We start from the raw sequence: 24,106 nt of genomic DNA, 5'->3' as shown, positions 1-24,106 counted from the left end.
CTCTTTGCATTTATCCAAGTAGGCTACCAGTTAGGGCTTCTTTAATTAAACTAGCATCAAAGTTAATCAATTATAAGTTGCATGTACATGGCCCCATTTGCACCCCTAGTTCAAGTCATTTCCCTTCGTTTTCCTTGTAACCTAGTATCGATATTTCAATTGTTACCTTAATTAGAAGATAGAATGTTTTTTTGCTATGATGCATTCTTCCTATTAACACATCCTCAAGATAACAACACATTAATAATGAGAAATTCGTTAATCATTATCTTGATTCTCCCTTCAATGGTCATGACTTGATGAAATGCAGGTTGCTATGATACGATATGAACAATCTCGACTGAGGTGATTTTTAGAGGCAACACCTAGTTGCTTCCCCATAAAGAATGGAAAAAGAAAAACAAAGAAAGTAAGAAACAAAGCTTGGCCCGTGAATTATATCGTTGGGGTTTCTTGGTCCAATTCGGAATCTTAAGCAAGGCCCAAACCCAGCTTTGTCAATACGTGTTAAAGAAGAAAACTTGCAATATGGTTGAAGGTAGCTAGGGTTTATTAGAGTGATCTCTTTGGCCGTGTGATCTCAAAGCCATTGATTTCTTCTCAAGAGTTAAGTTCAGCAAGCAACGTGGTATTGTATCCACCAACTCGTGCTTTGGTTCGTATTGATCTTGTCATGCATCCTATAAATTGTATTCTTTAGATGTTTCGATCTCTTGTATGTGTCAATTGGAGTAAAACTCATTGTACGATTCACATCATCAATATCGTTGACTTGTGGTCACGAGATGCCTTAATAAGATTTATTTCAATATGCAATTCGATTGTGTGATTAAGTTGAAGGTTTTGAGCTAAATTGTATAAACATGTTAACCACCAAAACATTTTTCGCATCTCTTTCTTGAAGTTTCTTCAATCATTCATTGTTTTATTTGATTTTAAGTTTCAGATTGAAACAGTTTCTTTGGTCGAACATATATAAGATGGCTGCCGCGGAACCCCTTGACAATCCTTTGCAGAAACAAGCTGCTAGCGAAGACATTAAGAATTTTATGGAGAAAGTCAAGGTACATAACTTGAAATTGTTTTTGACAAGAAGGTAGGTAGCTAGAACAATGGTTTTTTAATTTTATTCTATTTAACTATTTGCAGAGAGGAATTGGTGAGGAGAAATACCGGTCCTTCTTGGATGTTGTTGGAGAGTATCAAGATAAGCAGACCAGCATTCACAAGTTACTAGAAGAGGTTCTTATAAACTTTAATTTTTTTTTTTTTTAATAAACTCATATAATTAGATGATATTAGCTCATCGACAACAGTCTGCGCATGTTAGCTACAAGAGGGGAAAAGAATAGGTGAACTGATAATGCATGTTGAAGTACTTAATCATGCCTTTTGCAACTAAATTTTAACGGAGGAAGTACTTGTAAACCTGTTGCAGATGTCCGTTCTTCTAAGTGTTGAACCTGATCTAGTAAAGGAGTTGAATCACTTGCTACCAGATGGCATTTCAAAGCTCGAGATTGAGAGGAAGGTGCCCAAACCCAAAAGCAGGTGGCTTTCCGGCCTTCGCTATGTGTGTGTGGGTGGATTAGGGCTTACCCTGGGCATCTGGGCTCATCTTCTGTTTTAAAGGGTCTGGTTACTACTAGTACTAGCTATAAGGTTAACTTGTTTTTTCGCTGGTCAGATGTCGACTTCTTACACAGTTTAAAGAACTCTTTGGGCCTTGTAAAACTTTGAGGTTTACTGAAAGATCTCTCTCCTCAACCCTCTTCATCGTTTCCTTTCCTAATCAAGCAATGTGTACTTTCCTCTCTGTAGTATATTACACTTACCCTAATATCACCATTATTAATTCATACTATTACTTTCGCACCATAGATAACTTACCTAGGGTGCGATAGGGTTCTAAACCCTAATAGAGAGAAACTAGGAGAAATCTAAGATAAAGCTAAGAAAATAAAATGCAGATTTTCATTCATGTCCCAAAGATGGCAGTCATTACAATACTTAAAGGCTAAAGCAGAATAGCTGGAGCGGGTACAGCTGGAAGATAAACTCGTTTGGGTGTCAAAACAAGTGCCATGGGTGTCCTGAGTAATAACTAACTAACTAGGAACACAAGAATTCTAACACCTAACAAAATGATTCATAACATAATCGCACCCTAGATAACTTAGCTAGAGTGCGATTATCAATGCCTATAAACTAACTCCTATGCCCTTTCTTGGAGAAGGACGAAGTAGAATGGCTTGAGATACCACGTCGGGAATTGGACATCACATTGATAGACCCCATGGTTGATGAAGAACAGATGTGCTTAATGCGGTGGAGCTACAATAGAAGCAAATCCTATGTGTTGAGAACCCGATGGAACTATGTTGCTGCAAAGAATGGTCTCAAACCCACTGATCTGATCCAAGTTTGCGGAACGAATAGACCAACAACAGGCTTCACTTGGCACTTGTGAAGAGGGGTGAGACGTGTGAGGACAGTAGTGGTGCCGGGTGTAGTAGTAGTAGTAGTAATGCTAGTACTATTGTTAATGGTGAATGTAGTGGAGGAGATCATGTAAGGGGAGCTAGGCAGTAACTATGTCACATTCTGTAAACTTTAACTCAATTCTAAGTAATATATATTATACATCTTTAAACTCCAGTACACTTATACATCCTTAAATTCTGGTATTAATTTATTTTTATTTTTGTTTTCGTTTTGGTTTTTGATTACTATACCTTTTCAGTATTTTGTTATCGATGATAATATGTAACGCCCTGATTTGCACCTCATCAAATCGACCATGTTACGGTGCCGCGGACTTTAGGATCACAAGATAGTCTTGATCCTAGAGACGCAAGGCATTTAAAATAAACAACTAGAATAAGCAAGTAGTACTTTTTCTAAAAGAACAAAATTAGAGTTGAAACGGAAGTGTTAAATAAAACTTTGTGGTGACTTTTAATGTTGTTACTCTAACTCGAAAACCTTTCAACAAAGTTCTTCCAAAGACACAATTTCAAGCAAATTGAAGTAGACGATAGAAATACATTTAAAAGAGTATGAAACCAAAACCTGAAATCAATAAATAAGTGATACATGAAATCATTAATTTCATCAGCATACCTAGCACACTCCAGTATTGTCCCGTTTACATGCACAGTACCTGCATCCAAATTTGTTGTAAGGGTGAGTTTTCGTCCTCGCTACTCAGTAGGGGATTCACCCCGGTTAAGTTTAAAAACACATAAAAGATATATATATATATATATATATATATATATATACATTTCTAGCCAGTATTTGAAAACTATGTATATACTATATAGGTAAAAGGAAAGATTAAATCATAAACCACAGAGTTTGTTTCGAGAACATTTGTGGGCCCAGAAAACACAAACCTGATGATCGGTCACTATGTCAACTACACCTTTATCAACATTATCATCATAAACGGTAAGGAGTAGCGAGAGTGTCAATCTACGCCGTATCACCTAGGAATGGTGTCACACCTCACAGGATGTAAGACACCATACCGTCCATACATCACCTCCGGAAGTTTAGGGGATTGAAACCCAAGGTAGTCGCTATGCTCCGCTCACTCTCAGGACATCACACGATATAGAAAAACATTGAAAACAAGCATGACAATAAAATATCAAATCCTTTAAATTCATAGAGAAGTAATAACAGTCATGTGACATTATTTATATAGAAGAAAAATCATAATCAAGAGAGTCCCGAGTCAGCCTACCTGGAATATAGCAACTTTGACTCCATTCGTTTTCTTAGGCCAACACCACCACCTTTCACATTTCGGGTAACTAGAGTCCCTAAGTTCGAAAATTATTCAAGTGTCATTATAAAATCCCAAACTGTAATGCTTGACATTGCCCATTCAATTAATTTCTTCCAAGAATGATTTCCTTTCCTTATCGTGTAATCCTTTTTATTTATCTGAACACCCAAAACTATTTTTCTTTCTAAACAATTCTTCAGTTTGAACCAAACTCACACTTGAGTGACCAGAGTCCTTAGAATTCTATTTGACAAGAATTTCATATGATCCCAAAAATGCAAGGCTCTACACCTCTATGCCATCCAATTAACACACAAGGTGTACACGTATTTAGAACTTTTGTCCAATACCACAATCAATGATAAACCAAGTGTACTAGAAACTATACCAAATTAATACATACACAAGGTCCCAACTCATAGTTTTCATATATACCACAAACAAATTTATAATTATCCCATTGGACTCTAACATTTTTTTTTTGGAGAGGGCATTCTCCTTCCAGGAGCAATTGAAAAGTTTCAAAACCAACCTTCTTGGTCGTCTACTACTCCGTAAAGGCTCTGCACCTCTGTATCAAATTCATTCCTTGGCTTCCAGATAACATCGAACCATGATTACAGCTAAAGTAATTTAATTCAAACATCACACATTTCATATTTATAGTATCATGACTTCATACCCTTGAAGGAACTCCCAGCTCACATTGAATTCTTAATTGAAAGTTTGAAACCAATTCTCCTCTTGTAACACTTTCCATCAAATAGGTGATTATTCTTCCTCCTGCTTCTGTGTTCGACTAGAAGAAACCGACTCCTTCTCTTTCGCCTAGAATAGAATGTTAATCCACAAGAACCCCAATACACCAAATTGAACCAAAATTGAACGATTTCCTTACCTTTGTCTCAATTCGACTAAATTTCTAAGCAAGAACACGTACTCTATTCTCGAAGTCACGAACTCCACTACTCTTCGATCACACCCAGGCTTGTGTCCCACTTTCCAAGTTAGAGCAAGTTCACCCGTAGTCAAGAAAAGACAAAGTCGAGAAGTTAAGGCATCGACCAGTCAAGTATTGTTCACTGGACATGGGTTTCCACTCGTTTTTTTCTTGACCGGTCAAGACTGTTCATCAATTTTAACTGTTCATTTAGTGTTCTAACTGCTCATTTTTACTGTTCACTTATTTTTCACTGTTCATTAAAAAAAATTAATTAGAATATATTTGATGTAAATAGATTATAATAATGGAGATTTATGGATAATTATGCAATTACTATTTTGAATATAAGGTGTGTGCTTTAATAAGAGGAATTTTCAAATACAACTTTTATTTCATAAAATTTATGCTTACATAAATGAAAAACTAGGAATAAGTACAATACAATTAACAACATGCATAATCACCTAATTATTCAAATCATAATTCTCATCCTCTCTAGGAATCCAATTTGCGTTTGAAGGGTCATCATTAAGGTTAGGGTTGGTGGAATCACCCGTAGAGAAAGGTGAAAATTGTGGTTGTGTAGGATATCCCCCCGGGGTAAGGAGGTTGCGAATAATATCCACCGGGGTAAGGGGGTTGTGGGAATCCACTGGTTAAGGGAGGTTGTGGGAATCCATCGGGGCAAGGTGGTTGTGGGTATGCACCGGGGTAAGGAGGTTGTGGGTATTCACCACCAAAATTTGGTTGTGGAAATGCACCACCAAAATTGGGTTGCGGATAGTATCCACCCATAGAAGGTGGCGTCTGCTCGCCAAGATCTTCTTTCTCCGCTATCTTCTTTTGTTTTCTTGACCAATAATGCTTTTTACTTGTATCAATCTCCATAATACGCTATTCCCTCTCTTTATTTCGCACTTCCCTCTCTTTATTTCGCACTTCCCTCTCTTTAATTCGATCTTCCATTTCTTGTAATAGGAGTGCTCTTTTCGCATTTCGATTTGCAAGAGGATACATGCTCGTTGATTTTCCTCTTGGACACTTCGAGCGAATTCCTCATCGAGTTTTTTCTTGCCCGCGGTTGCCTCTATTTGGTTGTTCGCTATACTCTCGAGTGCGCTTGACAAAGGACTTCGATCTCTCGCTGCCTTCTTTCCTTTCCGTATTGTTTCTTTTGTAGCCATCCTTCCTTGAGGCCTTACATTAGGATCTGCAGTTTCACACTATGCCAAAAAATGCTTCAGACCATACCCCTCAGACGACAGAAGATGTTTTTTCTGTTGTCTGATTTTTTTGAACGTATTCAGACAACAGATTTAACCATTTCTGTCGTCTAAATGTTATCAAAATCAACACTATAACAAACTTTTTCAAGTTTGTTAAAATTTAGAAGATTCAGACAGCAGAATCTGTTGTCTGAGTAAAGGGAGAAATTATTTCTCCTTGTGTGGACAAAAATTCATTTTTGGCTGAACTAAATGACCTAGCTATCTAGACCCCGAGTTCTCTAATAACACTTAGTTAAAAAAACAGACGCCTCTTTTCTTCTCCTCGAGCAGTCGACCTGGAACCCTTCTCCTCGAGCAGTCGACCTAGAACCCAATTGACCAACAGATCAGAGCGAACCCAGATCAGAGCTAAACCCCAAATAGTCAACAGATCAGAGCGATCTTCGATCCGAGGCGACCAACAGATCAGAGCGATCTCCGATCTCAGACGACCAATAGATAGCGAAGGAGAGAACCGCCGCGAACAACAGAACCCGGACGAGCGTGTCGCTGAGCTGATCCATCAGCAGCTTCAGGATCGACTGATCCTGGTGCTTCTCCAGTTCGTTCCATCCGTACACTGCCCGACGCTTCTCGACTTCCTCCTCCGACAGCCCCGAGTCGCTGTTGACCTTGAACTCGTCCTCGCATTCCTGATGAAACTGAACTTGTAAGTCTGTCATCAATATTCCATGTTAAGTGAGATAGTTAACTGAGAAGTACATGATGGGGCTGGATTGTTGTGTTGCCAATTAGTGTTATTGGACGTGAAGGATGGGGTGGGGATCCATGATTCAGGATGGGGTGGGGATCCTTGCCTTGCGCTGATCAACTGGTTATTCCTTTGCCTTGCGCTAACTGTTATCATGCAGATCGATTGCATCATCTTGTGGCTGGAGGTGAATCATTTGTGCCCGTTGTGTCGATATGCAATGCCAAATGTGGAAGAGGACCAGCCTTCAAGTTTGTAATGGACGCCAAGAGATGAAGTATCTTCACATTTCAGTAAAGCAAATTTGTCAGCTAATTCATTATGTCATGTTATAAATTGTTATGCAAGAGATTTGAAGTTCAGTGATATTTGAAGTCCTTTTTATCATGTAATGTTATATGATAATGAGGATCATGTCATGTATAAATTGTTATGCAAGATGATTGTGTCATGTTATAAGGTCCCAGGTTCGATTCGGGGAAACCCAGACGTAGAGAACAATAATATAGAAGTATAATATGGGTGTTTATTTGTTGGGTTAGATTCATATTTGATTGCTATTGGTAATCTGGAATTGGGTTATGGTTATAGCCAGCTGCTTTGTGATTGGTAACTGGAAATATTTGTGGGGTTGCTAATTGATTTTCAACTTGCTGTGTTCTTATTGAAGTAGGGAGGAACTTGCAGTTCATTGTCACCAATTAGATTATAGTGTGTGATACTTGATATGGTTTTTGACGTGTGGACCATGGAAATGTTTGTTTGTTCTGGTTTGGCATTGAAGTTTGTTTGTTCTGCTCATAAAGGCACTATTTACTCTTGTTGCTCTGTTTTGTTTTGCAGAGTCTATCATATGAAGTGTTTTCCTATTTCAAAACAACCTATAAGCATGGAGTAAAAGTCTATGATGTGGTAGTAAAAGTTGGAAATTCCATGCGCTCTCTTGGTTTGGCACAAGTATGTCGTCATCTGCTTTGATTGGCTAGTGTCGTAGTCAAAAAGTCTTGTTCCAGAGGAATATGTGTAACATTTTGAATTAATGAATTTATTGCTGAATGCAGGGAGACAAATGTGGTATATTTGGTGCTAATTGCCCAGAATGGATTATGAGCATGGAGGTATATTGTCTTTGTTGAAGTTTCATTTTCATGTGTATCTTCTTCTAATGTCTATATTCACTCTATAGGAAGTATACTTCTTCCACAATCTTACATATATGGGGTGACATATATGTAATCTTTATGCACTTGGGTTGTTTGTTTTCTTTCATTACTCTTTAATAATAGTTAAAATTCTTATGTTCAGGAAGTTTCATTAATAATGAACATCTTATGCAGGCTTGCAATGTTCATGGGCTCTATTGTGTTCCTTTATATGACACTCTAGGTAGGATTATCTCTTCTATTCAGTTTATCATCTACTCACATCTATCAATTGGTTCCATGTTTGGTTGATATGAGTCAAGGTGCATTCACCTTAACTCACTTGCTTTAAAAGTTTGTTCTAATATCTGATGCATGGTTTAGGTGCTGGTGCTGTGGAATTTATCATATGCCATGCTGAAGTTCCACTTGCTTTTGTAGAAGAAAAAAAGATATCTGAGGTACGCAAGTGTTTCATCAAAGATTCTGTTACTGAAATTTTATATGTGGTACCTTGGACAATACTGCTGTAGGGTGGTCTAACTATAAAGGTCAAATATCGGCATGTGGAAATTACTATGTAATAAAATGCTAAGTTGGTGGCCAGAAGAGAGTTAAATCATTTTTAAGCTTGGAATGGTTATTCATAATTTCTTATTCTGACTGTATATTTGTCCTCTTTCAGCTGTTGAAGACATTGCCTAATGCATCAAAATATCTTAAGAGTATGTTGCATGTTTCGCACATCTTTCAAGATTCTTTGTTTATGTGTCTTTGGCTGTCAGTAAGCAAATAACTTCACTTTTCTTTTAATCATGTAGCACTTGTAAGCTTTGGCAAGGTTACCCCTGAACAAAAGGAATCAGTTGAAAAGCATGGATCTGTGATATATTCATGGAATGAATTTCTGCAACTGGTGGGTTGTTTTTATCTGATCTTCTAAGCCTCTTCTTGTGTAACTAATTATATTCTCGAACTCATGAAATTTGTTCGAGAAAAGAAAAAAAGGATAAAGGTCTCTGCATTGCTGTTATGGGAAAGTAGATGTGAAATTATGGAAGTGTTCCCCTTGATTTAGTAGAACACCATTTGAAAGTTGTTAATGGTCCATTGCTATCTGGGAGGAATAGCTAAACTACTAATCAAGTTCTGTTGAAGACAATAATCTTTATGATAATTTTGAGATATATCTGCAAGTTGTTTAAAGCAGAATGACCGCTTGTACCTGTCATGTTTCATGTATAGTTTGGTTATTGATAAATTTCCAGAATATCAGCATTTTCAGTTTTTTAAGTTCTAAATCTGTTTCTGCAGGGAGATAAAGACTATGATCTTCCAGTAAAAAAGAAAAGTGATATCTGTACTATAATGTATACTAGTGGAACAACTGGCGACCCCAAGGGTGTACTGATATCCAATGAAAGCATCATTACTCTACTGGCTGGGGTGAAACGACTGCTGGAGAGTGTAAATGAAGAGGTGACCTCCACTTCATCTCAATTTATAGATCTCATTTTCGGAAACAACAACTGGTTACTTTTATTTATTAACTGATTACTAGAACATATATAATCACGACATCTCTGATTCCCTTTCATCTCCGCTAGGCTGCATGCTCATAAGCTCATTCTACGGTTAATTGTTGAATAACTTAATGGAGTTGTCTGTGGCCCAGATCTACCTTCCAAATACATACGAGACAGTGCATTTGAACCGCAATGTTGGGCTGCTCCAGGGATACATATGATACCAGCTTCTACCTAGGATTTCCACTTTTGTAATATGCAAGTATAATTGTAGGTAATATTCTCAACTCCCTTCTCTGCAAGTATAATTGTCATTTGTTTCTTAGACCTTCACATATATTAGCTGTTGCTAACATAATATAAAGATGAAGTGATATTATCTATTCATTTGTACTACAGGTTATTTCAGGTGTCTTGGACATTCTAATCTTCAGATTCCTCCATTTGTTTAGATAGATCTTTTTCAGATCATTCTAGCTCAAGCATTGAGTATAGGTTATCTAAGTTCATGCTTATTTAAATAGTTTGGCATAGTGGGCGATGACAGATGGTTGTTTCTTTCCTAAAAGTCATTCGTTGTTTCTTTCCATTTTGTGAATGTACAGATGGTTTCAACAATGAAGAAGTCGATCTTTGATTAACAAACTAACAAGGCCTTAAGGAAATTGCAAAAGAATGCTCAAAAGAAGAGAAGGCATCATGATGTGGTTCGAGCTGAATGGGCAAATCATGTTATACAGTTCTAACTTTGGTTCTGTTTAAGGTAGATGAGTAGCACTTGGAACTGCTTTTGTGCATTTATATACCACTGATGGAAAGTGTTATGAACTTAAATTATGCATGCAGTTGCTCTGTCGAGCTACTCTTTCTTTGCCTTATAGGTTTTTGACTTGGTGCACTAGGGAAATGATCGAGATAAGATGTTTTTTTGGTTTTCTCGATCATAATGTAACTGTTGGCTAGGTTTAGAGTTGGAACTATGGATTGTATTTTGGATGATGTTGATGCAATTAATGAAAAGTAGCCATCATTTTCAATGCTGATTTTAGTCCAATTTTATGGTTTTGATGATTGTAAATGACTGATGTTGAAATGGTTGAAAGGCAACAAATATATGCAGGTTTATGTTGTATCAAGAAAATACAGCACAATTTATGTTGTATCAAGAAAATAGAAACAACAGAAACAAATGATCATCTGTTGTTTCTACCAAGTTCAAACAACAGAAAAGTAGAGTTCAAAGAGCTCTTAGACAACAGAAATAGGTGGTTGATATGTTGTTTCTACCAAGTTCAAACAACAGAAAAGTAGAGTTCAAAGAGCTCTCAGACAACAGAAGAAGGTGATTGATATGTTGTTTTTACCATGTTCAAACAACAGAAAAGTATAGTTCAAATAGCTCTCAGACAACAGAAGTAGGTGCTTCATATGTTATTTCTACCACGTTCAAACAACAGAAAAGTAGAGTTCAAATAGCTCTCAGACAACAGAAGTAGGTGTTGATATGTTGTTTCTACCACGTTCAAACAACAGAAAAGTAGAGTTCAAAGAGCTCTCAGACAACAGAAGTAAGTGGTTGATATGTTGTTTCTACCAACTTCAAACAACAGAATTATGTTGTTGCATACGAAATCAGTCAACATATAACTGTCGTTGTTCTTCAAATCAGACGACAGAAGCATCAACTAAGCTTAATATTAGTTCAATCAAACGACAGAAACAACAAAAACTCCGTCATCTTACATTAACTACATCGACAGTTATTTTTTGAATCTGTTGATGAAGTGAATTTCCAACGACATTAATATGTAGTTCTATGGTGTTTCAGACGACAGATAGACTCCGATTCTTCAATATTAGGTACTTCAGACGACAGATTACTGTCGTCTGAGTGCATTATCAACGACGGAGAATATCTGTCGTCTGAATGGCTTAGAGACGGCAGCCACCTAGACAACAGATTTTTACTTCATCAGACGACAGATATAATCTGTCGTCTATATCTGTCGTCTGAAGGCTTTTTTGGCATAGTGTCACCTGCAATTACCTCATCTACATCTATGTCCAAGTTGATGGGAGAATTTCCAGGAATTGGTTGTGTGCGCATATGTTGATTTCCTTCATTTGATGTTCCTCCGGATGTATGACTAGGGATGTCTTTAAATTGTGTAAAGCCCTCCACAACATCGTAACTATCAAAACTCTGAAAATTGTGCCTTTTGGTCTTTCCACTTTTTCTCTTCATCCCGGCATGCCACAATTTATGTGCTTCATCTTGCTACATAATTAAAAAAAAAACAATAAAAAATGCAATTATACAAATATAAACGCTATTATGAAGGGTCATCTATTATAAAGGTCATAATTTTTATAAGAAAGTATCTCACCGTTTTGCGTTAAAAATCAATAAGTACAAATATAAACATCGTTGTAATTACATCATTATTTATCAACTAATTATTTTAATTGTAACGAAAAGCAATTACTACAATTAAAATGATATTATAATTACTACATTATTTATCATGTAATATTTTACTATAATGTATCAACAAATTAAATGATTTATCAACAAATACATACCTCATCAACTGCATTCGAACCGCTCTTGTACCAATTTTTTGCTTGCCTTAATGCACAATGCCACTCAAAGAGTTCAACCTTCAAAATTTTCCACCTTCCCTGCAAAGATTGGGCTGATCGGCTCTGTGGCCAATTTGAGTCAAAATGTCGCTTCACGCGCCTCCATAAGTCGTTTTTTTTTTATGATTTGTGCCCACAACCGGACATTGGCTTACAACTTTCCAAGACTTGCACAATTGAACATTTTCCTCATCCGTCCATCTCCTTTTGTCTTGGGTATTATCATCTTCATTTTGATCTCCCTCTTGTCCGGCCACTGGACGTGTGTTTCCCCTTTGTTCGGTCATAGTGGATAATGAAAAATATGGATGATGAGAGCTATATGAAGAGGAGGAAGGTGTAACTATGAACTCTAGTATTTTGGGTGTGAGATGTTACAAAAAATTGTAGGTATTTATAGAGAATTTTTTACAATTTTTTTTCTTCCCATTTCTTTCCGTTGAATCACCCATAAAATCAACTATTCATTCATTACCGTTGGATCACTGTTTCAATTGAAACCAACGGCCTAGATTAAAGGACCGTTGGAATCAAAATCACTTAACAAGCCAACAGTTCGATGCCAAGTGTTCCCTGCCGCCCACTCAATGTCGCTACGCTACAAAATACGGATGCAGACTTTGGTCTGCCACATGGTGCTTCTGGATTGGTCCGTGTCTTCCACACTAGGCCACTACCGCGTCTGTCTCTTTGCGTCACCACCTGACGTACCCACGTTCTCCAGTGGGCCGAGCTGGCAGCTCCATGACCTTGGGTAAGAAAATAGTCACGGCCTTGCCCTTTTTTTTTGCCCTTGGTCATGCAAAGCCAACTCTTGGCTGGTGAAGCTTGGGCCAGTGGAAGATGAAAATTCCTTCAGCTGGGCAACACATCATCAATTCTGAGCTAGAGCCCGGTCAAGTAGAGACCACTGCACTTGCACTTATGGAATCAAGCATGACCAACACCAAGTATTCTTCTGGAATAAAAATCAATATCATAAACAGAGCCAAGGACCCGAAAACAGCTGCAATGGATGGTAGCTCCGGCGAGGGCCAAAACACTACCGGTGCGACGCGGTGAATCGAGCGAAGGGTGGTGATAGAGACAGGTCGCCTACACGGGTGGACGGGTTGAGAACTGGAGTGCTCAAGGTTCTCCAATCAAACTTGGGCTTATATATACACATTTCCAACGGTAACGATTAAAATCTAGGGATGAGATCTCCTCATCAATTTCTTTTCCTTTCTATTTAAAAATGAATTTCCAAACTTCCGAAATTAAGCTCTGAAGTCCGAAAAATTTCACTAAAATTACCATGATATTGCCATAATGCATCGAGTTCTCAAATTACAGATTTAACTTCCTTACAAATTTAGAAAATACTTCCTAACATTCTTAATAATTATCGAGATTATTAATTTTAATCTCAAATAATTCCATCTTAACTCTTCCTGCAAAGGGTACTCTCACATGATAGAATGTTGATTTAGTACTAATTGAATTCTCAATGCTTCTTGGACAAGGTTGATTGATAAAACAAAGTTGTTAATATACTAAGACCAATAAGCAGTACCACACCTTGTTACGGTTCTTCTATATATTATCCTATACGGATAAGGAATACTTGTAATCCTACATACAGCACAAAGGAACTCCCAGTCCAACTTAAATTAGTATCCTAATCATGTCTGAAATACATGATTTCGTATCCTAATGAGACAAGGCATAGTAATGCCTCAAACTCCAGCCTATATAAACAGGTCATACGACAATCTATGGCGAACGAGAACAATTGAATTTGTTGGTTCCATTTACTAATCAATTCATCAATCTATGGCGAACGAGAACATAGTTATCAGCCTTGAAGTTATGCGAAAGTTTAAGCGCAAGGTAAGTTGTGATAAGATGTTAGGCCCTCTTGATCAATTGGTTTGGGTTGCTGCTGTTGCTAGCAACAAGGAAAATGAGGTGATACAAACCGAAAGGGAGCGCAGCAAGTCTCAAGAAAGTGGTGAGAGTTCGAGTTCCGCTATCGAATCTCTGAGAAAGCTTAATGCTATGAAAGTAATGTGCAAGAGGTGGGACGAGAATGATGATGGTCATAGTCATTTGGGTCCGGAATTGAAGAAGGAGAATTTGGATTGCTTTGACTTCAAGGAAGAGAAGTCGGAGATACTCTTGGGATCCAAGGATGATCATGATCATGGTGATTTTGGTAAGAAGAGAAACACGGTTAACTTCATCTCCAAAAAAGATGAAGATGCTGTTGCCACTGAATGTCTAACACAAAATGATGATGATGAGGAGTACTGGGCTTTCGAATTCAGGAAGCATGATGATAAGGGCAAGGGCTTGAGGACAAAATATTACTTACCACCAAGTAGTCATCATCATCAAGACTTGGCTAAAGAGTTTACGAGAAAGAAGGACTTGGTGTTTTACAAGAAATTTTTCAACTCTAAGGATGATGATCATAGTGATTTGGATAAGAAGAGAAAGATGGTTTCCTTCAACTGCAGGAAAGAGATCAACTCCTCTGCTATTGGATCTCGAAGAAACTATGGTATAGAAATTAGAGAGCCCCGTAGCAGGAGTTATGAGGATGATGGTGTCGATGATGAGGACTGGGATTTCAAATCCAAGAAGAGCAAGAATAAGGGCATGGGTTTGATGATGTATAGGGAGAAGAAGAGGCTGAAATATAACTTACCACCAAGTACTACTCATCAAAACTTGCCTGAAAAGTTCAAGAGAAAAATTGAAACTATGGGAGGGGATAGTGATAAGGCGCAGTTGGTGTATCAGAAGAGATTGTACCCTTCAGACCTTGCGCGGCAGCAAAACCGGTTGTCAATGCCTGCCAACCAACTCCTGTGCAATTTCTTGGAACCGGATGAAGTGAAAAGGCTTGAAAATAGACAGTTCATGATCATCACAATAATAGACCCCATGGGCGAAGAGGAAACAATGTGCTTCAAGCAGTGGACCTACAAGGAAACTGTCAAATCGTATGTGTTGATAACTCGATGGACTGATGTTGCCAAGAAAAATAAACTTAAACCGGAAGATCTGATCCAAGTTTGGTCATTCCGGGACCGCAAGAATAACCTTCACTTGGCTGTTGTCAAGACGGATGAGAATAGTGACGCCGGTGGGTGTAGTAGTAGTGGTAGTAATGCTACTACTACTGTTGGTGGTGGTGAAGGTAGTAGTGGAGATCACGCATTCACGCTAGGGAAGATGGCATAACAGTGGGCGTACTAGTTGAGGAAAGCACAACCAAAGTGAGCTCTGAGAAATCCATGGAGGATATTGATTAATCTGTAATCTAATTGATCGACGTGACATTATAATTCTAGTATCATGTACATTTCAATGATCCTAAGAGTTTAATCAAGCCAAGCTTGATTTTACTGATCATATTGTAAGCAAAGTACATCATTTTCACGAGATGAACACTTCATCAATATTAACTTGGAGTGTGAATTATAACTGGTTTTAGTTTTAACAAATCCACAGCGCCGTAAGTCTATCAACATTTATCGAGAGCTCGTGGCTTGGCATTTTTATCTTTCTTTGTGAAAATCATTTATCATTTGATTAGCATATTTGATAACGAACTCTGTAACTCTAGTATTATTAGTTCTACGTACAATCGGTTTGCGTTAGTACAGAGATGCTTGAATACCTACTTTGCTACTTATCAACACATCTACGAGTATTATTTATGCCCTCTAAAGTTTAGGTTTGTTTCATTAAATAAACAGTGAGGACGCCATAATCTTTGTGATGATGGATTGTTAATTAGTAACCTATAAAGTTTTAGGATTGACGTTGTGGTATTAGTTTCCGTCTTAATCCAATAATATGAAGAAAACCAAAAGTTGCTCTCACCCAGAAAAGAAGGAGATGTCCAAGGTTATGTGTGATGTCACTACTCACTAACTCACTAATGTTTCAACTTCTTAATTCAAGAAGACGAGTTTGTTTTATTTGAAAGAAACCTTTATTTTCACATTCAGTCCTGAGCTCGTACACAGAATCCACGAATAGGACAGATTCAAATTTGTATTAAAGTTAGAAACGTGTATGATGTTCTAAGTGGAGTGGTTGAGTGCTAAGCATAACTGGAAAGAATTTTCTTGTCTTTTTACTTGAATTATTTTCATGATTCTAAGCCTTATTCTACTACTTATATTCTTATTGAAAAATCAACTAGCTTTAGTTTGATGATATTTTTTCATTCATAAGACTATGAAATCCTAAGTTGGATCCCCTCTTCCTCAAGAAATATTTACTTTGCATAATCCAAACACTTGTCCTATGTGCAACCTTTGAATTCTTATCCATCAATTAGTTTATGGTAAGGTCTTTATTTTCACCCCCCCCCCCGATTATGGCATTATGTAAGTTTTAATGATGCAGTTACATTTTGTAAAGCTAGGGTAGATATAATAATCCTCAAAATATCAAGAGAGAATTCAACATTTACATTCCATAGATTAATCTTGCATATAGGAATCTTCCTTCACCTAATTATAAGATCCAATTAAAGACTTTTCTTTAGAGATTTATAAATAAAAATTTAAGATTCTGATCATAATTAATAATCGTAACGATCTAATTTATTTTAATTTTTTAAAGAGAAAAACTCAATTCGAACAAGTAAAACGACCCAACTATAACACACTCTCTCATATTCGATTAAATTTTATGAGAAAGATGCGTGAACAAATCCATAATCTTTCCTTCAACGAATTAATTGAATAAACGACACCGGCTCAACTCAATTTAAATATCCACCGAAACGACGTCGCCTCGCTCCCCAGTTAGCACATTACAAAAATAGCCCTTTCCCCGAATAACTGTGTATCCCCTCGGACACAATCCAAAACCCGGAGAGGCAGACGAAGAGGACAATCCCGCAAATCCAGTCAAAACCAGGGGCATTATGGTAACTCGGGGGGTATATAAATATAAACCCGGCCCCTGGATTTTTCAGGGTCTCTGTGAAGCACAGAAAAAGGCGAAGGGAGCAGAGGAGTTTTCTGAGTTTCCGTTATCCATTTCATCATCTTCTTCTTCTCTCAAAGATTTTCAGCGGAAAATAATCGCGAAGGGTTTTTGAAACCAAATCTTGAATCTTTGAATCCGATTTTGCTCAGAAGCCATGGTTTCCGACTCGATCACCAACGTTTCCATTCCTTCGGCCCCAAAAAGCGCCAGGGATTTGGGCAAGAAGAAGAGGGTGAGATTTCGATTTTGATTCTGCGTATTTTTTTTTTTTTTTTGTGTGGAAAGTTTGGTTCTTTGTTTAATTTTTTGGGATTTTCAGGCCAGGTCGGCGAAATTGAAGCAGTGCAAGCTGGACGTTCGCCGCGAGCAATGGCTTTCTTCAGGTAGGGATTCGATCTCGTAATTTTTCTAGGGTTGATATGATTGCATGTAAATTTTGGATCCTTCTGTGGATTTTTCGGAAATTTTCGGAGTATTTGGAATTTGATTTTGATTGATTTGATGGGAATTAGGTGCGGTGGTTAAGAAGGAGTGCAAGGAGGAACAGAACGGCGGTGTTCAAGGTCGGAGAGAGCGGAATAGCCCTAGGGAAATGGGGCCTAGAGAAGGAGAGAACGTCGGATCGATCCACCACCACCACCACCATGACAGCGATTTGGACTCAAACAGTCCGTCCAGCTTCACGAGTAGTGTGTTGGGCGGCCACGATTCGGAGACTTTCACCGGCTCCAGCAGCAGCAGTAGCAGCAGCGGTGACTGTTGCTCCGGTAATATCACCGAGGAGGATGAGGATGATGGCTGCCTGGATGATTGGGAGGCTGTGGCGGACGCCTTGGCGGCGGATGAGAAGCCGAAGAACCAGAATCCAGAGCCGCAAAGGGAGCATGAAGCTATTGCGAAATCGGTTCCTGCTAGTCAGATTGAGAATTCGAAACCTCAGTGTGCTAGAGCTATGCCGAAAGCGTGGAGGCCTGATGATGCTTTTCGTCCCCAGAGTCTGCCCAATTTGGCTAAGCAGCTCAGCTTGCCGAATTCCAGCGGGAAACGATTCGGTGGTGGTGTTGCGTGGGGCTGTAACAGTGTGGTATCTCCGCCGTCTTCGTGTCCTATATGCTACGAGGATTTGGACTTGACAGACACCAGCTTCTTGCCCTGCTTGTGTGGATTCAGGCTCTGCCTTTTCTGTCACAAGAGGATTCTTGAGGGGGATGGTCGCTGTCCCGGCTGCAGGAAGCCCTATGAGAATGAGCCTGTTGAGGCAGAGACAAGTGTCCATGGAGGTAGTCTTACATTCAGGTTGCCTCGTTCATGTAGTATGATCACAAGGTCTTAAGGAAGAGCTGCTCGTGATATATGTATGCTGGTCTCTAATTTCTTTTCATGGGATTTTGGTGTTCTTGCAGTCTTAGTATTTGGTTTCAGTAGTTAGATGTGGGTATAGGGTTTTGAGCGCCCAGGAATTGACCTGCTTCTATTATGAGTTGGTTCTTATGTGCTGATGTAGAGGACTCAGTGTTCGAATGTGAATAGATAAGGCGGTATAGAAATTCAATATATGAAACAGACACACAGTATGTGATGGTATTTCCTTTTCAATTTGCCTATTATTCTTGCTTTTACGTTAATGGACTTGCTATTGTTTTTCCTTTATATATTATGTTGTATTGATGTGCTTTATCAGTTTATTGTTTTGTCTTCATTGACTTTGGTAATTGATGATGCAGAAAGCATCGTCGTAAATGAGTGGTTCGTTATGGTCTAAACTGCATTGCTGTCTCTTCGTAGTTGTACGTCTTTAGATTTGGTTTCAAATCAGAGGTCCACTTTCATTCATCTTACTTGTTAAATTACAATTATTTTGCTGTTGATGTTATTTTTGAAAAGTTTAGCTATCAAATTCTCATTTAACTGCTGAAATTAATGTATTGGACCTCCCCATTTGTACTACAAATGGAGACGATCTGTGTCCTTTTGTGTTATGGTGTATAGGATTTCATTTGGACCTTCAAACGGGGTAAAATTTGTGCACATTGGCTTTAGCCTTCTAAAAGTTGATATGGATAGCATTTTTGTTGTAGTTGCTTGAAACTTGCTTTAAATTTTCAGGTTTTGTTCTATGTATTGTTCTATATGGCTAATGAATAGTAGATGAAGGTGGAAAGTTGCACTCTGTGAACAGGAGTTGATTGATAAATTAAATTGTTTGCTGTACCTTATCAATTCTAGATATGCACGAGTCAAAATAGTTTCATTGTTGTTTTATCTAATGAGTTCTATTGCCAGTTGGGTAGGATTCGTTGCTCATCTTGCCGTTGTCCTTTGTGAGACGTGCTTGATTCATGTGTAGCTTTGCTAACTGAGTCCCCTTTTAAGGTATGTAGGTCTTTTATGCTTCTGTAACTTTGCGTTTATAGTACTAGTTATCCATTGCCTCTTAACCAGTTTCCCTAAAAGAATATAAAGTTGGAATACAGAGAAGTGAAAGATTTGAATTGTAAAAAAAACAAGGGTAAGACATAAGGCTGTATCTCTTAGATTAATGACTAGGTCACTTGAAGGTTCTTGTGTGTTTCATTGAGTCTTTCTGTTTCTATGATAGTGTAGTCTTGGCTTAAACAGGAATGAGACTTTCTGATGTCCCTATGAGAAGATAGACGAGATCACTGGCATCTCTTGATGGATAGAGGTTTATAGAATAGCATGCCTCCTATAAAAAGAGAAGGAAGGATTTAAATCCTTGTTTAGGATTTAAAGTAATAGGGGATGTGTTTGATATACGATTGTTGGCAACCATCTAGGAGAAGTCTGTTGTTCATGTGGTGATTTTAAAGGACGATCAGTAGGCTAGTAACTTAATTACTTTCCTTTTCAAGGTATTGGTACCTTGATATATGCACATCTTGTCCAATATTCATCAATTTGATTTGTGTGCTGGTGAAAGGACATCCCTTTTAATGTGGGAAATTAAAAGACAGTGGTGCTAGGAGTTGGCCCCCCTTTAAGGAATCAATCTATCTTATAGAACTGTAATGCTATTTTAGTTGAAAAGACAGTGCTGCTAGGAGTTGGCCCCCATTGTTTTCTTCTTAATAAGTTCCTTGTGGTTCTTGTCATCTACAGAAAGGAAAAGGAAACTTACGAGGTCAAGTATCCTGACAATTCATGAACCTGGTGCTATATTCTGACCCTTATGGTTGTTGTAGGAAAGTAGGATTCTATTTGTACTGAACATTTTGTTGTAGATCATTGTAGCAAACACATTCGTGCTGTGAAAATGAGCAAATGCCTCTTGCTGGTCGACATTTGTTATATCACCGAGTAATGGTTGTGGTGTGAAATTGATACTTCGGTGTATGTCTACATGGTTGGAGCAAAACATGTTTTGGATTTTGATTGTATGAAATAATGAAACATGGTGGTGTGTGAAGTTCAGTATACAGCGCAGAAAGTATGATATCTGGTCTCTCGTACTTTTCTGTAAACGGATTTATTAATGGATCAACTCATCCACATATGTATACAAGCAAATTAACGTTTCAAAAAAAAGAAAAAAGCAAATTACAAGGCGGATTTATTTTAGTGGATCAACTCATCCACATACAACTAAGAGCAAATTACAAAGGGGGCACAACATGAAAGGAGAACACGCAAATGCAACCAAATGCCGACTGCAGAGGAAACAAACGCCCGCATCCTCGGGCACAAATTAGGCAACTGATAAGTTGGCAAACATGCCTGTGTCTATCAATGTGCGAATGGATTCCTGTTGGAGTTTCAGACGGCCGAGTTCGTCCCACAATTTGAGAAACGTAGAGTCTCCCAAGAACACCTCCTCACCTGCCACACCCTGCTCAATCCATCGAGCTAGTCCTTCCTGTAGTTTTTTAGCCCTTGTCTCATCAACTTTACCACCATTACTAGCTAGTTTGAGCAACTCCTCCACCTCTGCCCAAAAGCAAGATTCACCACAGGTATCCCTCTCCAAACCTACCTTCTTTTCAAGCCATCTCTGTGGGTATCTGTAGCGCCTTGGCCTTCCCTTAATCATATAGGCTCCAGTGTCTTCGTTCTTTGCGTGTCTGTAGTAGTTGGCAATATCAAGAGGCTCAACAAGGCGCCGGAACTTGGTTCCTAGTTCTATCCAATTATCTTCACCTTCAAACTCGTCAGGAAGATCGTACCTCTTCAACATTTCGATGATCTCATCCCATATACCTGCCAGCACCAGCCTCCTCACATTCGCATCGAAGTCTCTCTTTTCATTCTGTTTCTTGAAGGCGTCGTAATATCCCACTTTCTGCGCATTGAAGGTTCTGTACTCTTCTAGTCCTTTCATTCCCTCTTCCATTTCTGCCTTCTTTCTGTCAATCTGCTCTCGGTTTTTTTGTTTTTGTTTCTCTAACTCTCCCGCTGCACGAAGGCACAATCTACCTCTTGTACTCTGCAATTCCCATAGACAGTATATTAGAACACTTTTGCAACAGGAGAAAATTGAAGTACAATTAGAAGAATGATGTCTTCAAAGCACCCAACAATAAGAATTGAAAAGCGAATTCGAAATAAAATTACCAGGCCAAGGTCATCCAAGGCACTACCATCTGGGGCTAGGGGGAGCTCTTCCAATCGATCAACAAAAACCACATTCTCTTTCAAGCTCCTCCCTAACACTTCAGTTTTGTAGTCCAAGTGCGCCTTTATGCAGCTCCCAGCTGTTGCTTCCATTTCGTTTTCATGGCTTAACTGACAAGAGAAGAAAAGGAGTTGCAGCACAGCTTCAGGGTTGTCCAAGTGAACCAGCTTCCCATTCCCAGTGCAGAAAATGTAAGTCCCAAAAGGTCTATAAGGGCTTAGTTTGGTGAAGTTGGTTAAGGTCTCGAGCAGCAAATTAGTATTCCCCATCAGTTTGCAGGCAGCATGGCTTGCGAGAGCAGAGGTATTCCTCATTACATTTGTATAAAACTCAATTGACTCACGTGGATAATGGTCACCATTTGCAGTGAAGAAATGGAGGACATGCTCTAATTGTTGCTCAATGGATGAGCGAGGAGCAAGCAAAATCCGAGGAACAATGTCATATCTCATGACAAAATGTATGAAGTGTTCAGACCACTTCTCTCTCTTAAGAGCATGAGAAACAATGTAGTCACCGACAAGCGGAGATCCAAAAGTCACACATTTGGCTGTTCCAGTGTATTCTTTCGGACTCTGTTCTAAGAACCAGATTGTAGCAAGCACAGCAACTGCGCCACCAGAAGAATGCCCTGTAAATATTATTGGCTTATTCCCGCTCTCGGCCGATTTCACCTGAGAAAACCACATAATGGGGTATACTATGAAAATCTAATCTTAAATCTTTATGAATCTATTGCTGCGAATAAGGGCTCTAATCATTTGCAATGAACTTCTCGAATAATAATTATGTTCTTTCTTTAATGAAATGATGAACTACTTGATTTGTGTGACCCACTTTCTCAAATCCAGTTTCTAACATAAATATGTGCTAAATGGGATTCATGAGTATTAGCAACTTTATGAAATAACATACCTCTTCTAGAAACTTGGAGTCCTTCAAATTCAATACAAGTTCAAACCTTTCCAGAAAAGCTTGGTTGACAATTGCAACATCATCATTGCCAATACTTCTCATAGAAGGAAAGGCTTTTTTGGACCAATCTTTACTATTGATCTTTGTTTCTCCAAAAGCTTGGTCGCCGGAAAACCACTCTTTGACCGTCCATGATCCGGGGAAGACGATGAACACCGCATCCGATGAGCTCTTGTCAACATGATACAGCTCCTTACTGAACTGATCCTTCCATGAAAGGCTGCAACTTTTCTTGATGAGCTCCTCACTGATTCCTATTTTCTTAACAAGTGTTTCACTATCCATTTTGCTGAATTTTTTGTAATAATTGGTAATTTTCTGCTTGGTTTAGATTATCTGGTTTGGATGCTCTGCTTTGGTCGAAGACTCGTAGCTAATTTATAGAAACCTTGAGAATGGTTGCTGGGATGAGAAATTATGAGGTTACCCCTAGACTTTTGCTTTGATTTGGGTGTATGAGTGTATGAATGATAAGCCTTATTGTCATTTTACCAAGTCTTCCAAAGCTCCAGGGACCCCCAGAGTAGACTGACTTGGGTTCTCTTTGTTTTTGCTTGACCCTGAAGTCTATTTCATATGTCCTAAAAAAAACATAGTCTATTTCATATTCTATTAATAACGTCATGTTCGAGGAAGTTTCTTTAACGTGTAACTCGGTTTTCTTTTTTACTTTATTCTACACTTGGTTTAACGTCATATATACTATTGTTGTGTTGACTCTTGATGGAAGAAGATGCTCTGTTATTGCTATACTTTTGTACCATCTTTGTTGTTTCATTTCACGTCTGGAACTTCGAAATTGTAGAGAAAGTGTGAAAATGTAGAGGGCTGAGTTCTACAACATACCGTTTTCAGTTTTCACATTTAAACTTGAAACTTTTCGTGTGGTTAGTATGAGCTCAGTTTTTGTAACTTTTAAATAAATTTGTGACTTTGGAAATCTATTATGAAATTGAGGTAGAACAGCCATGGAAGCAGACCCATACCTGTTTTTTTGGATGAGAACATATACCAAGACTTGGGTCTTTATCAATTGGTGGGGACCGCATGTTTTTCTTATTCAATCAAGAAAAGTTAATTTTGTTTCTCATTTCTTAGCAACTTCAAAAGAATCTCCAACCAAAAAAATGCAGTTTATTCTTTTCAAGAACTAAAATATCTAATATCGAGAAAATATCAATAATAAAAAAAATGAAAATTTCGATGGAAATATCGAGGAAATTTTAATCAAAGTAAAGTTTTTGAAAAAAAATGATGGAAATTTAGAAAGTAACATGGAAATCATTAATAATTTTTATGCAATGTTTACATGATTAGTTACCTATAATATTTCAAAACACATGTCTGATTAACTTAATTGTATAATGATTGTAGTAATTTGAAGTATAATAAAATAGGGAAAAATTCACCAAAGGTGTCTGGACATTTATGGGACTTTCAATATGATACCTGAACTTACAACGTTATCAATGT

General features: G+C 38.1%; 4 protein-coding genes across 4 annotated transcripts; 3 read left to right on the top strand and 1 right to left on the bottom strand.

The window, feature by feature from the left end:
- Positions 1 to 953: 953 nt before the first annotated feature.
- Positions 954 to 1,648, top strand: LOC121050519 (paired amphipathic helix protein Sin3-like 3). Its single transcript, XM_040510717.1, has 3 exons — positions 954 to 1,064; positions 1,150 to 1,242; positions 1,439 to 1,648. Exons 1-3 carry the CDS (start codon positions 981 to 983, stop codon positions 1,628 to 1,630), a joined length of 369 nt encoding a protein of 122 aa, XP_040366651.1. The 5' UTR covers positions 954 to 980; the 3' UTR covers positions 1,631 to 1,648.
- Positions 1,649 to 7,621: 5,973 nt separating this feature from the next.
- LOC112176295 (long chain acyl-CoA synthetase 4) lies at positions 7,622 to 10,192 on the top strand. Its single transcript, XM_024314136.2, has 10 exons — positions 7,622 to 7,676; positions 7,781 to 7,837; positions 8,057 to 8,105; positions 8,246 to 8,322; positions 8,547 to 8,586; positions 8,683 to 8,777; positions 9,176 to 9,340; positions 9,537 to 9,661; positions 9,787 to 9,882; positions 9,993 to 10,192. Exons 1-8 carry the CDS (start codon positions 7,653 to 7,655, stop codon positions 9,606 to 9,608), a joined length of 579 nt encoding a protein of 192 aa, XP_024169904.2. The 5' UTR covers positions 7,622 to 7,652; the 3' UTR covers positions 9,609 to 9,661; positions 9,787 to 9,882; positions 9,993 to 10,192.
- A 6,809-nt stretch (positions 10,193 to 17,001) lies between these two features.
- Positions 17,002 to 18,706, top strand: LOC112179681 (trinucleotide repeat-containing gene 18 protein). The gene is made up of 3 exons (XM_024318140.2): positions 17,002 to 17,260; positions 17,348 to 17,411; positions 17,541 to 18,706. The coding sequence occupies exons 1-3, from the start codon at positions 17,183 to 17,185 to the stop codon at positions 18,359 to 18,361; spliced, it is 963 nt and encodes a 320-aa protein (XP_024173908.1). The 5' UTR covers positions 17,002 to 17,182; the 3' UTR covers positions 18,362 to 18,706.
- Positions 18,707 to 20,486: 1,780 nt separating this feature from the next.
- LOC112179680 (protein EDS1L) lies at positions 20,487 to 22,997 on the bottom strand. Its single transcript, XM_024318139.2, has 3 exons — positions 22,574 to 22,997; positions 21,598 to 22,332; positions 20,487 to 21,469 (listed from the first exon to the last, which is right to left on the bottom strand). The coding sequence occupies exons 1-3, from the start codon at positions 22,916 to 22,918 to the stop codon at positions 20,735 to 20,737; spliced, it is 1,815 nt and encodes a 604-aa protein (XP_024173907.1). The 5' UTR covers positions 22,919 to 22,997; the 3' UTR covers positions 20,487 to 20,734.
- Between the last annotated feature and the right edge of the window lie 1,109 nt (positions 22,998 to 24,106).

The sequence above is a fragment of the Rosa chinensis genome, chromosome 7 (genome assembly GCF_002994745.2).
Source record: "Rosa chinensis cultivar Old Blush chromosome 7, RchiOBHm-V2, whole genome shotgun sequence".
NCBI classification, from domain to species: Eukaryota; Viridiplantae; Streptophyta; class Magnoliopsida; order Rosales; family Rosaceae; genus Rosa; species Rosa chinensis.
The sequence above is the reverse complement of the archived record's forward strand: the minus strand, read 5'-3'. Positions and strand labels throughout refer to the sequence as shown.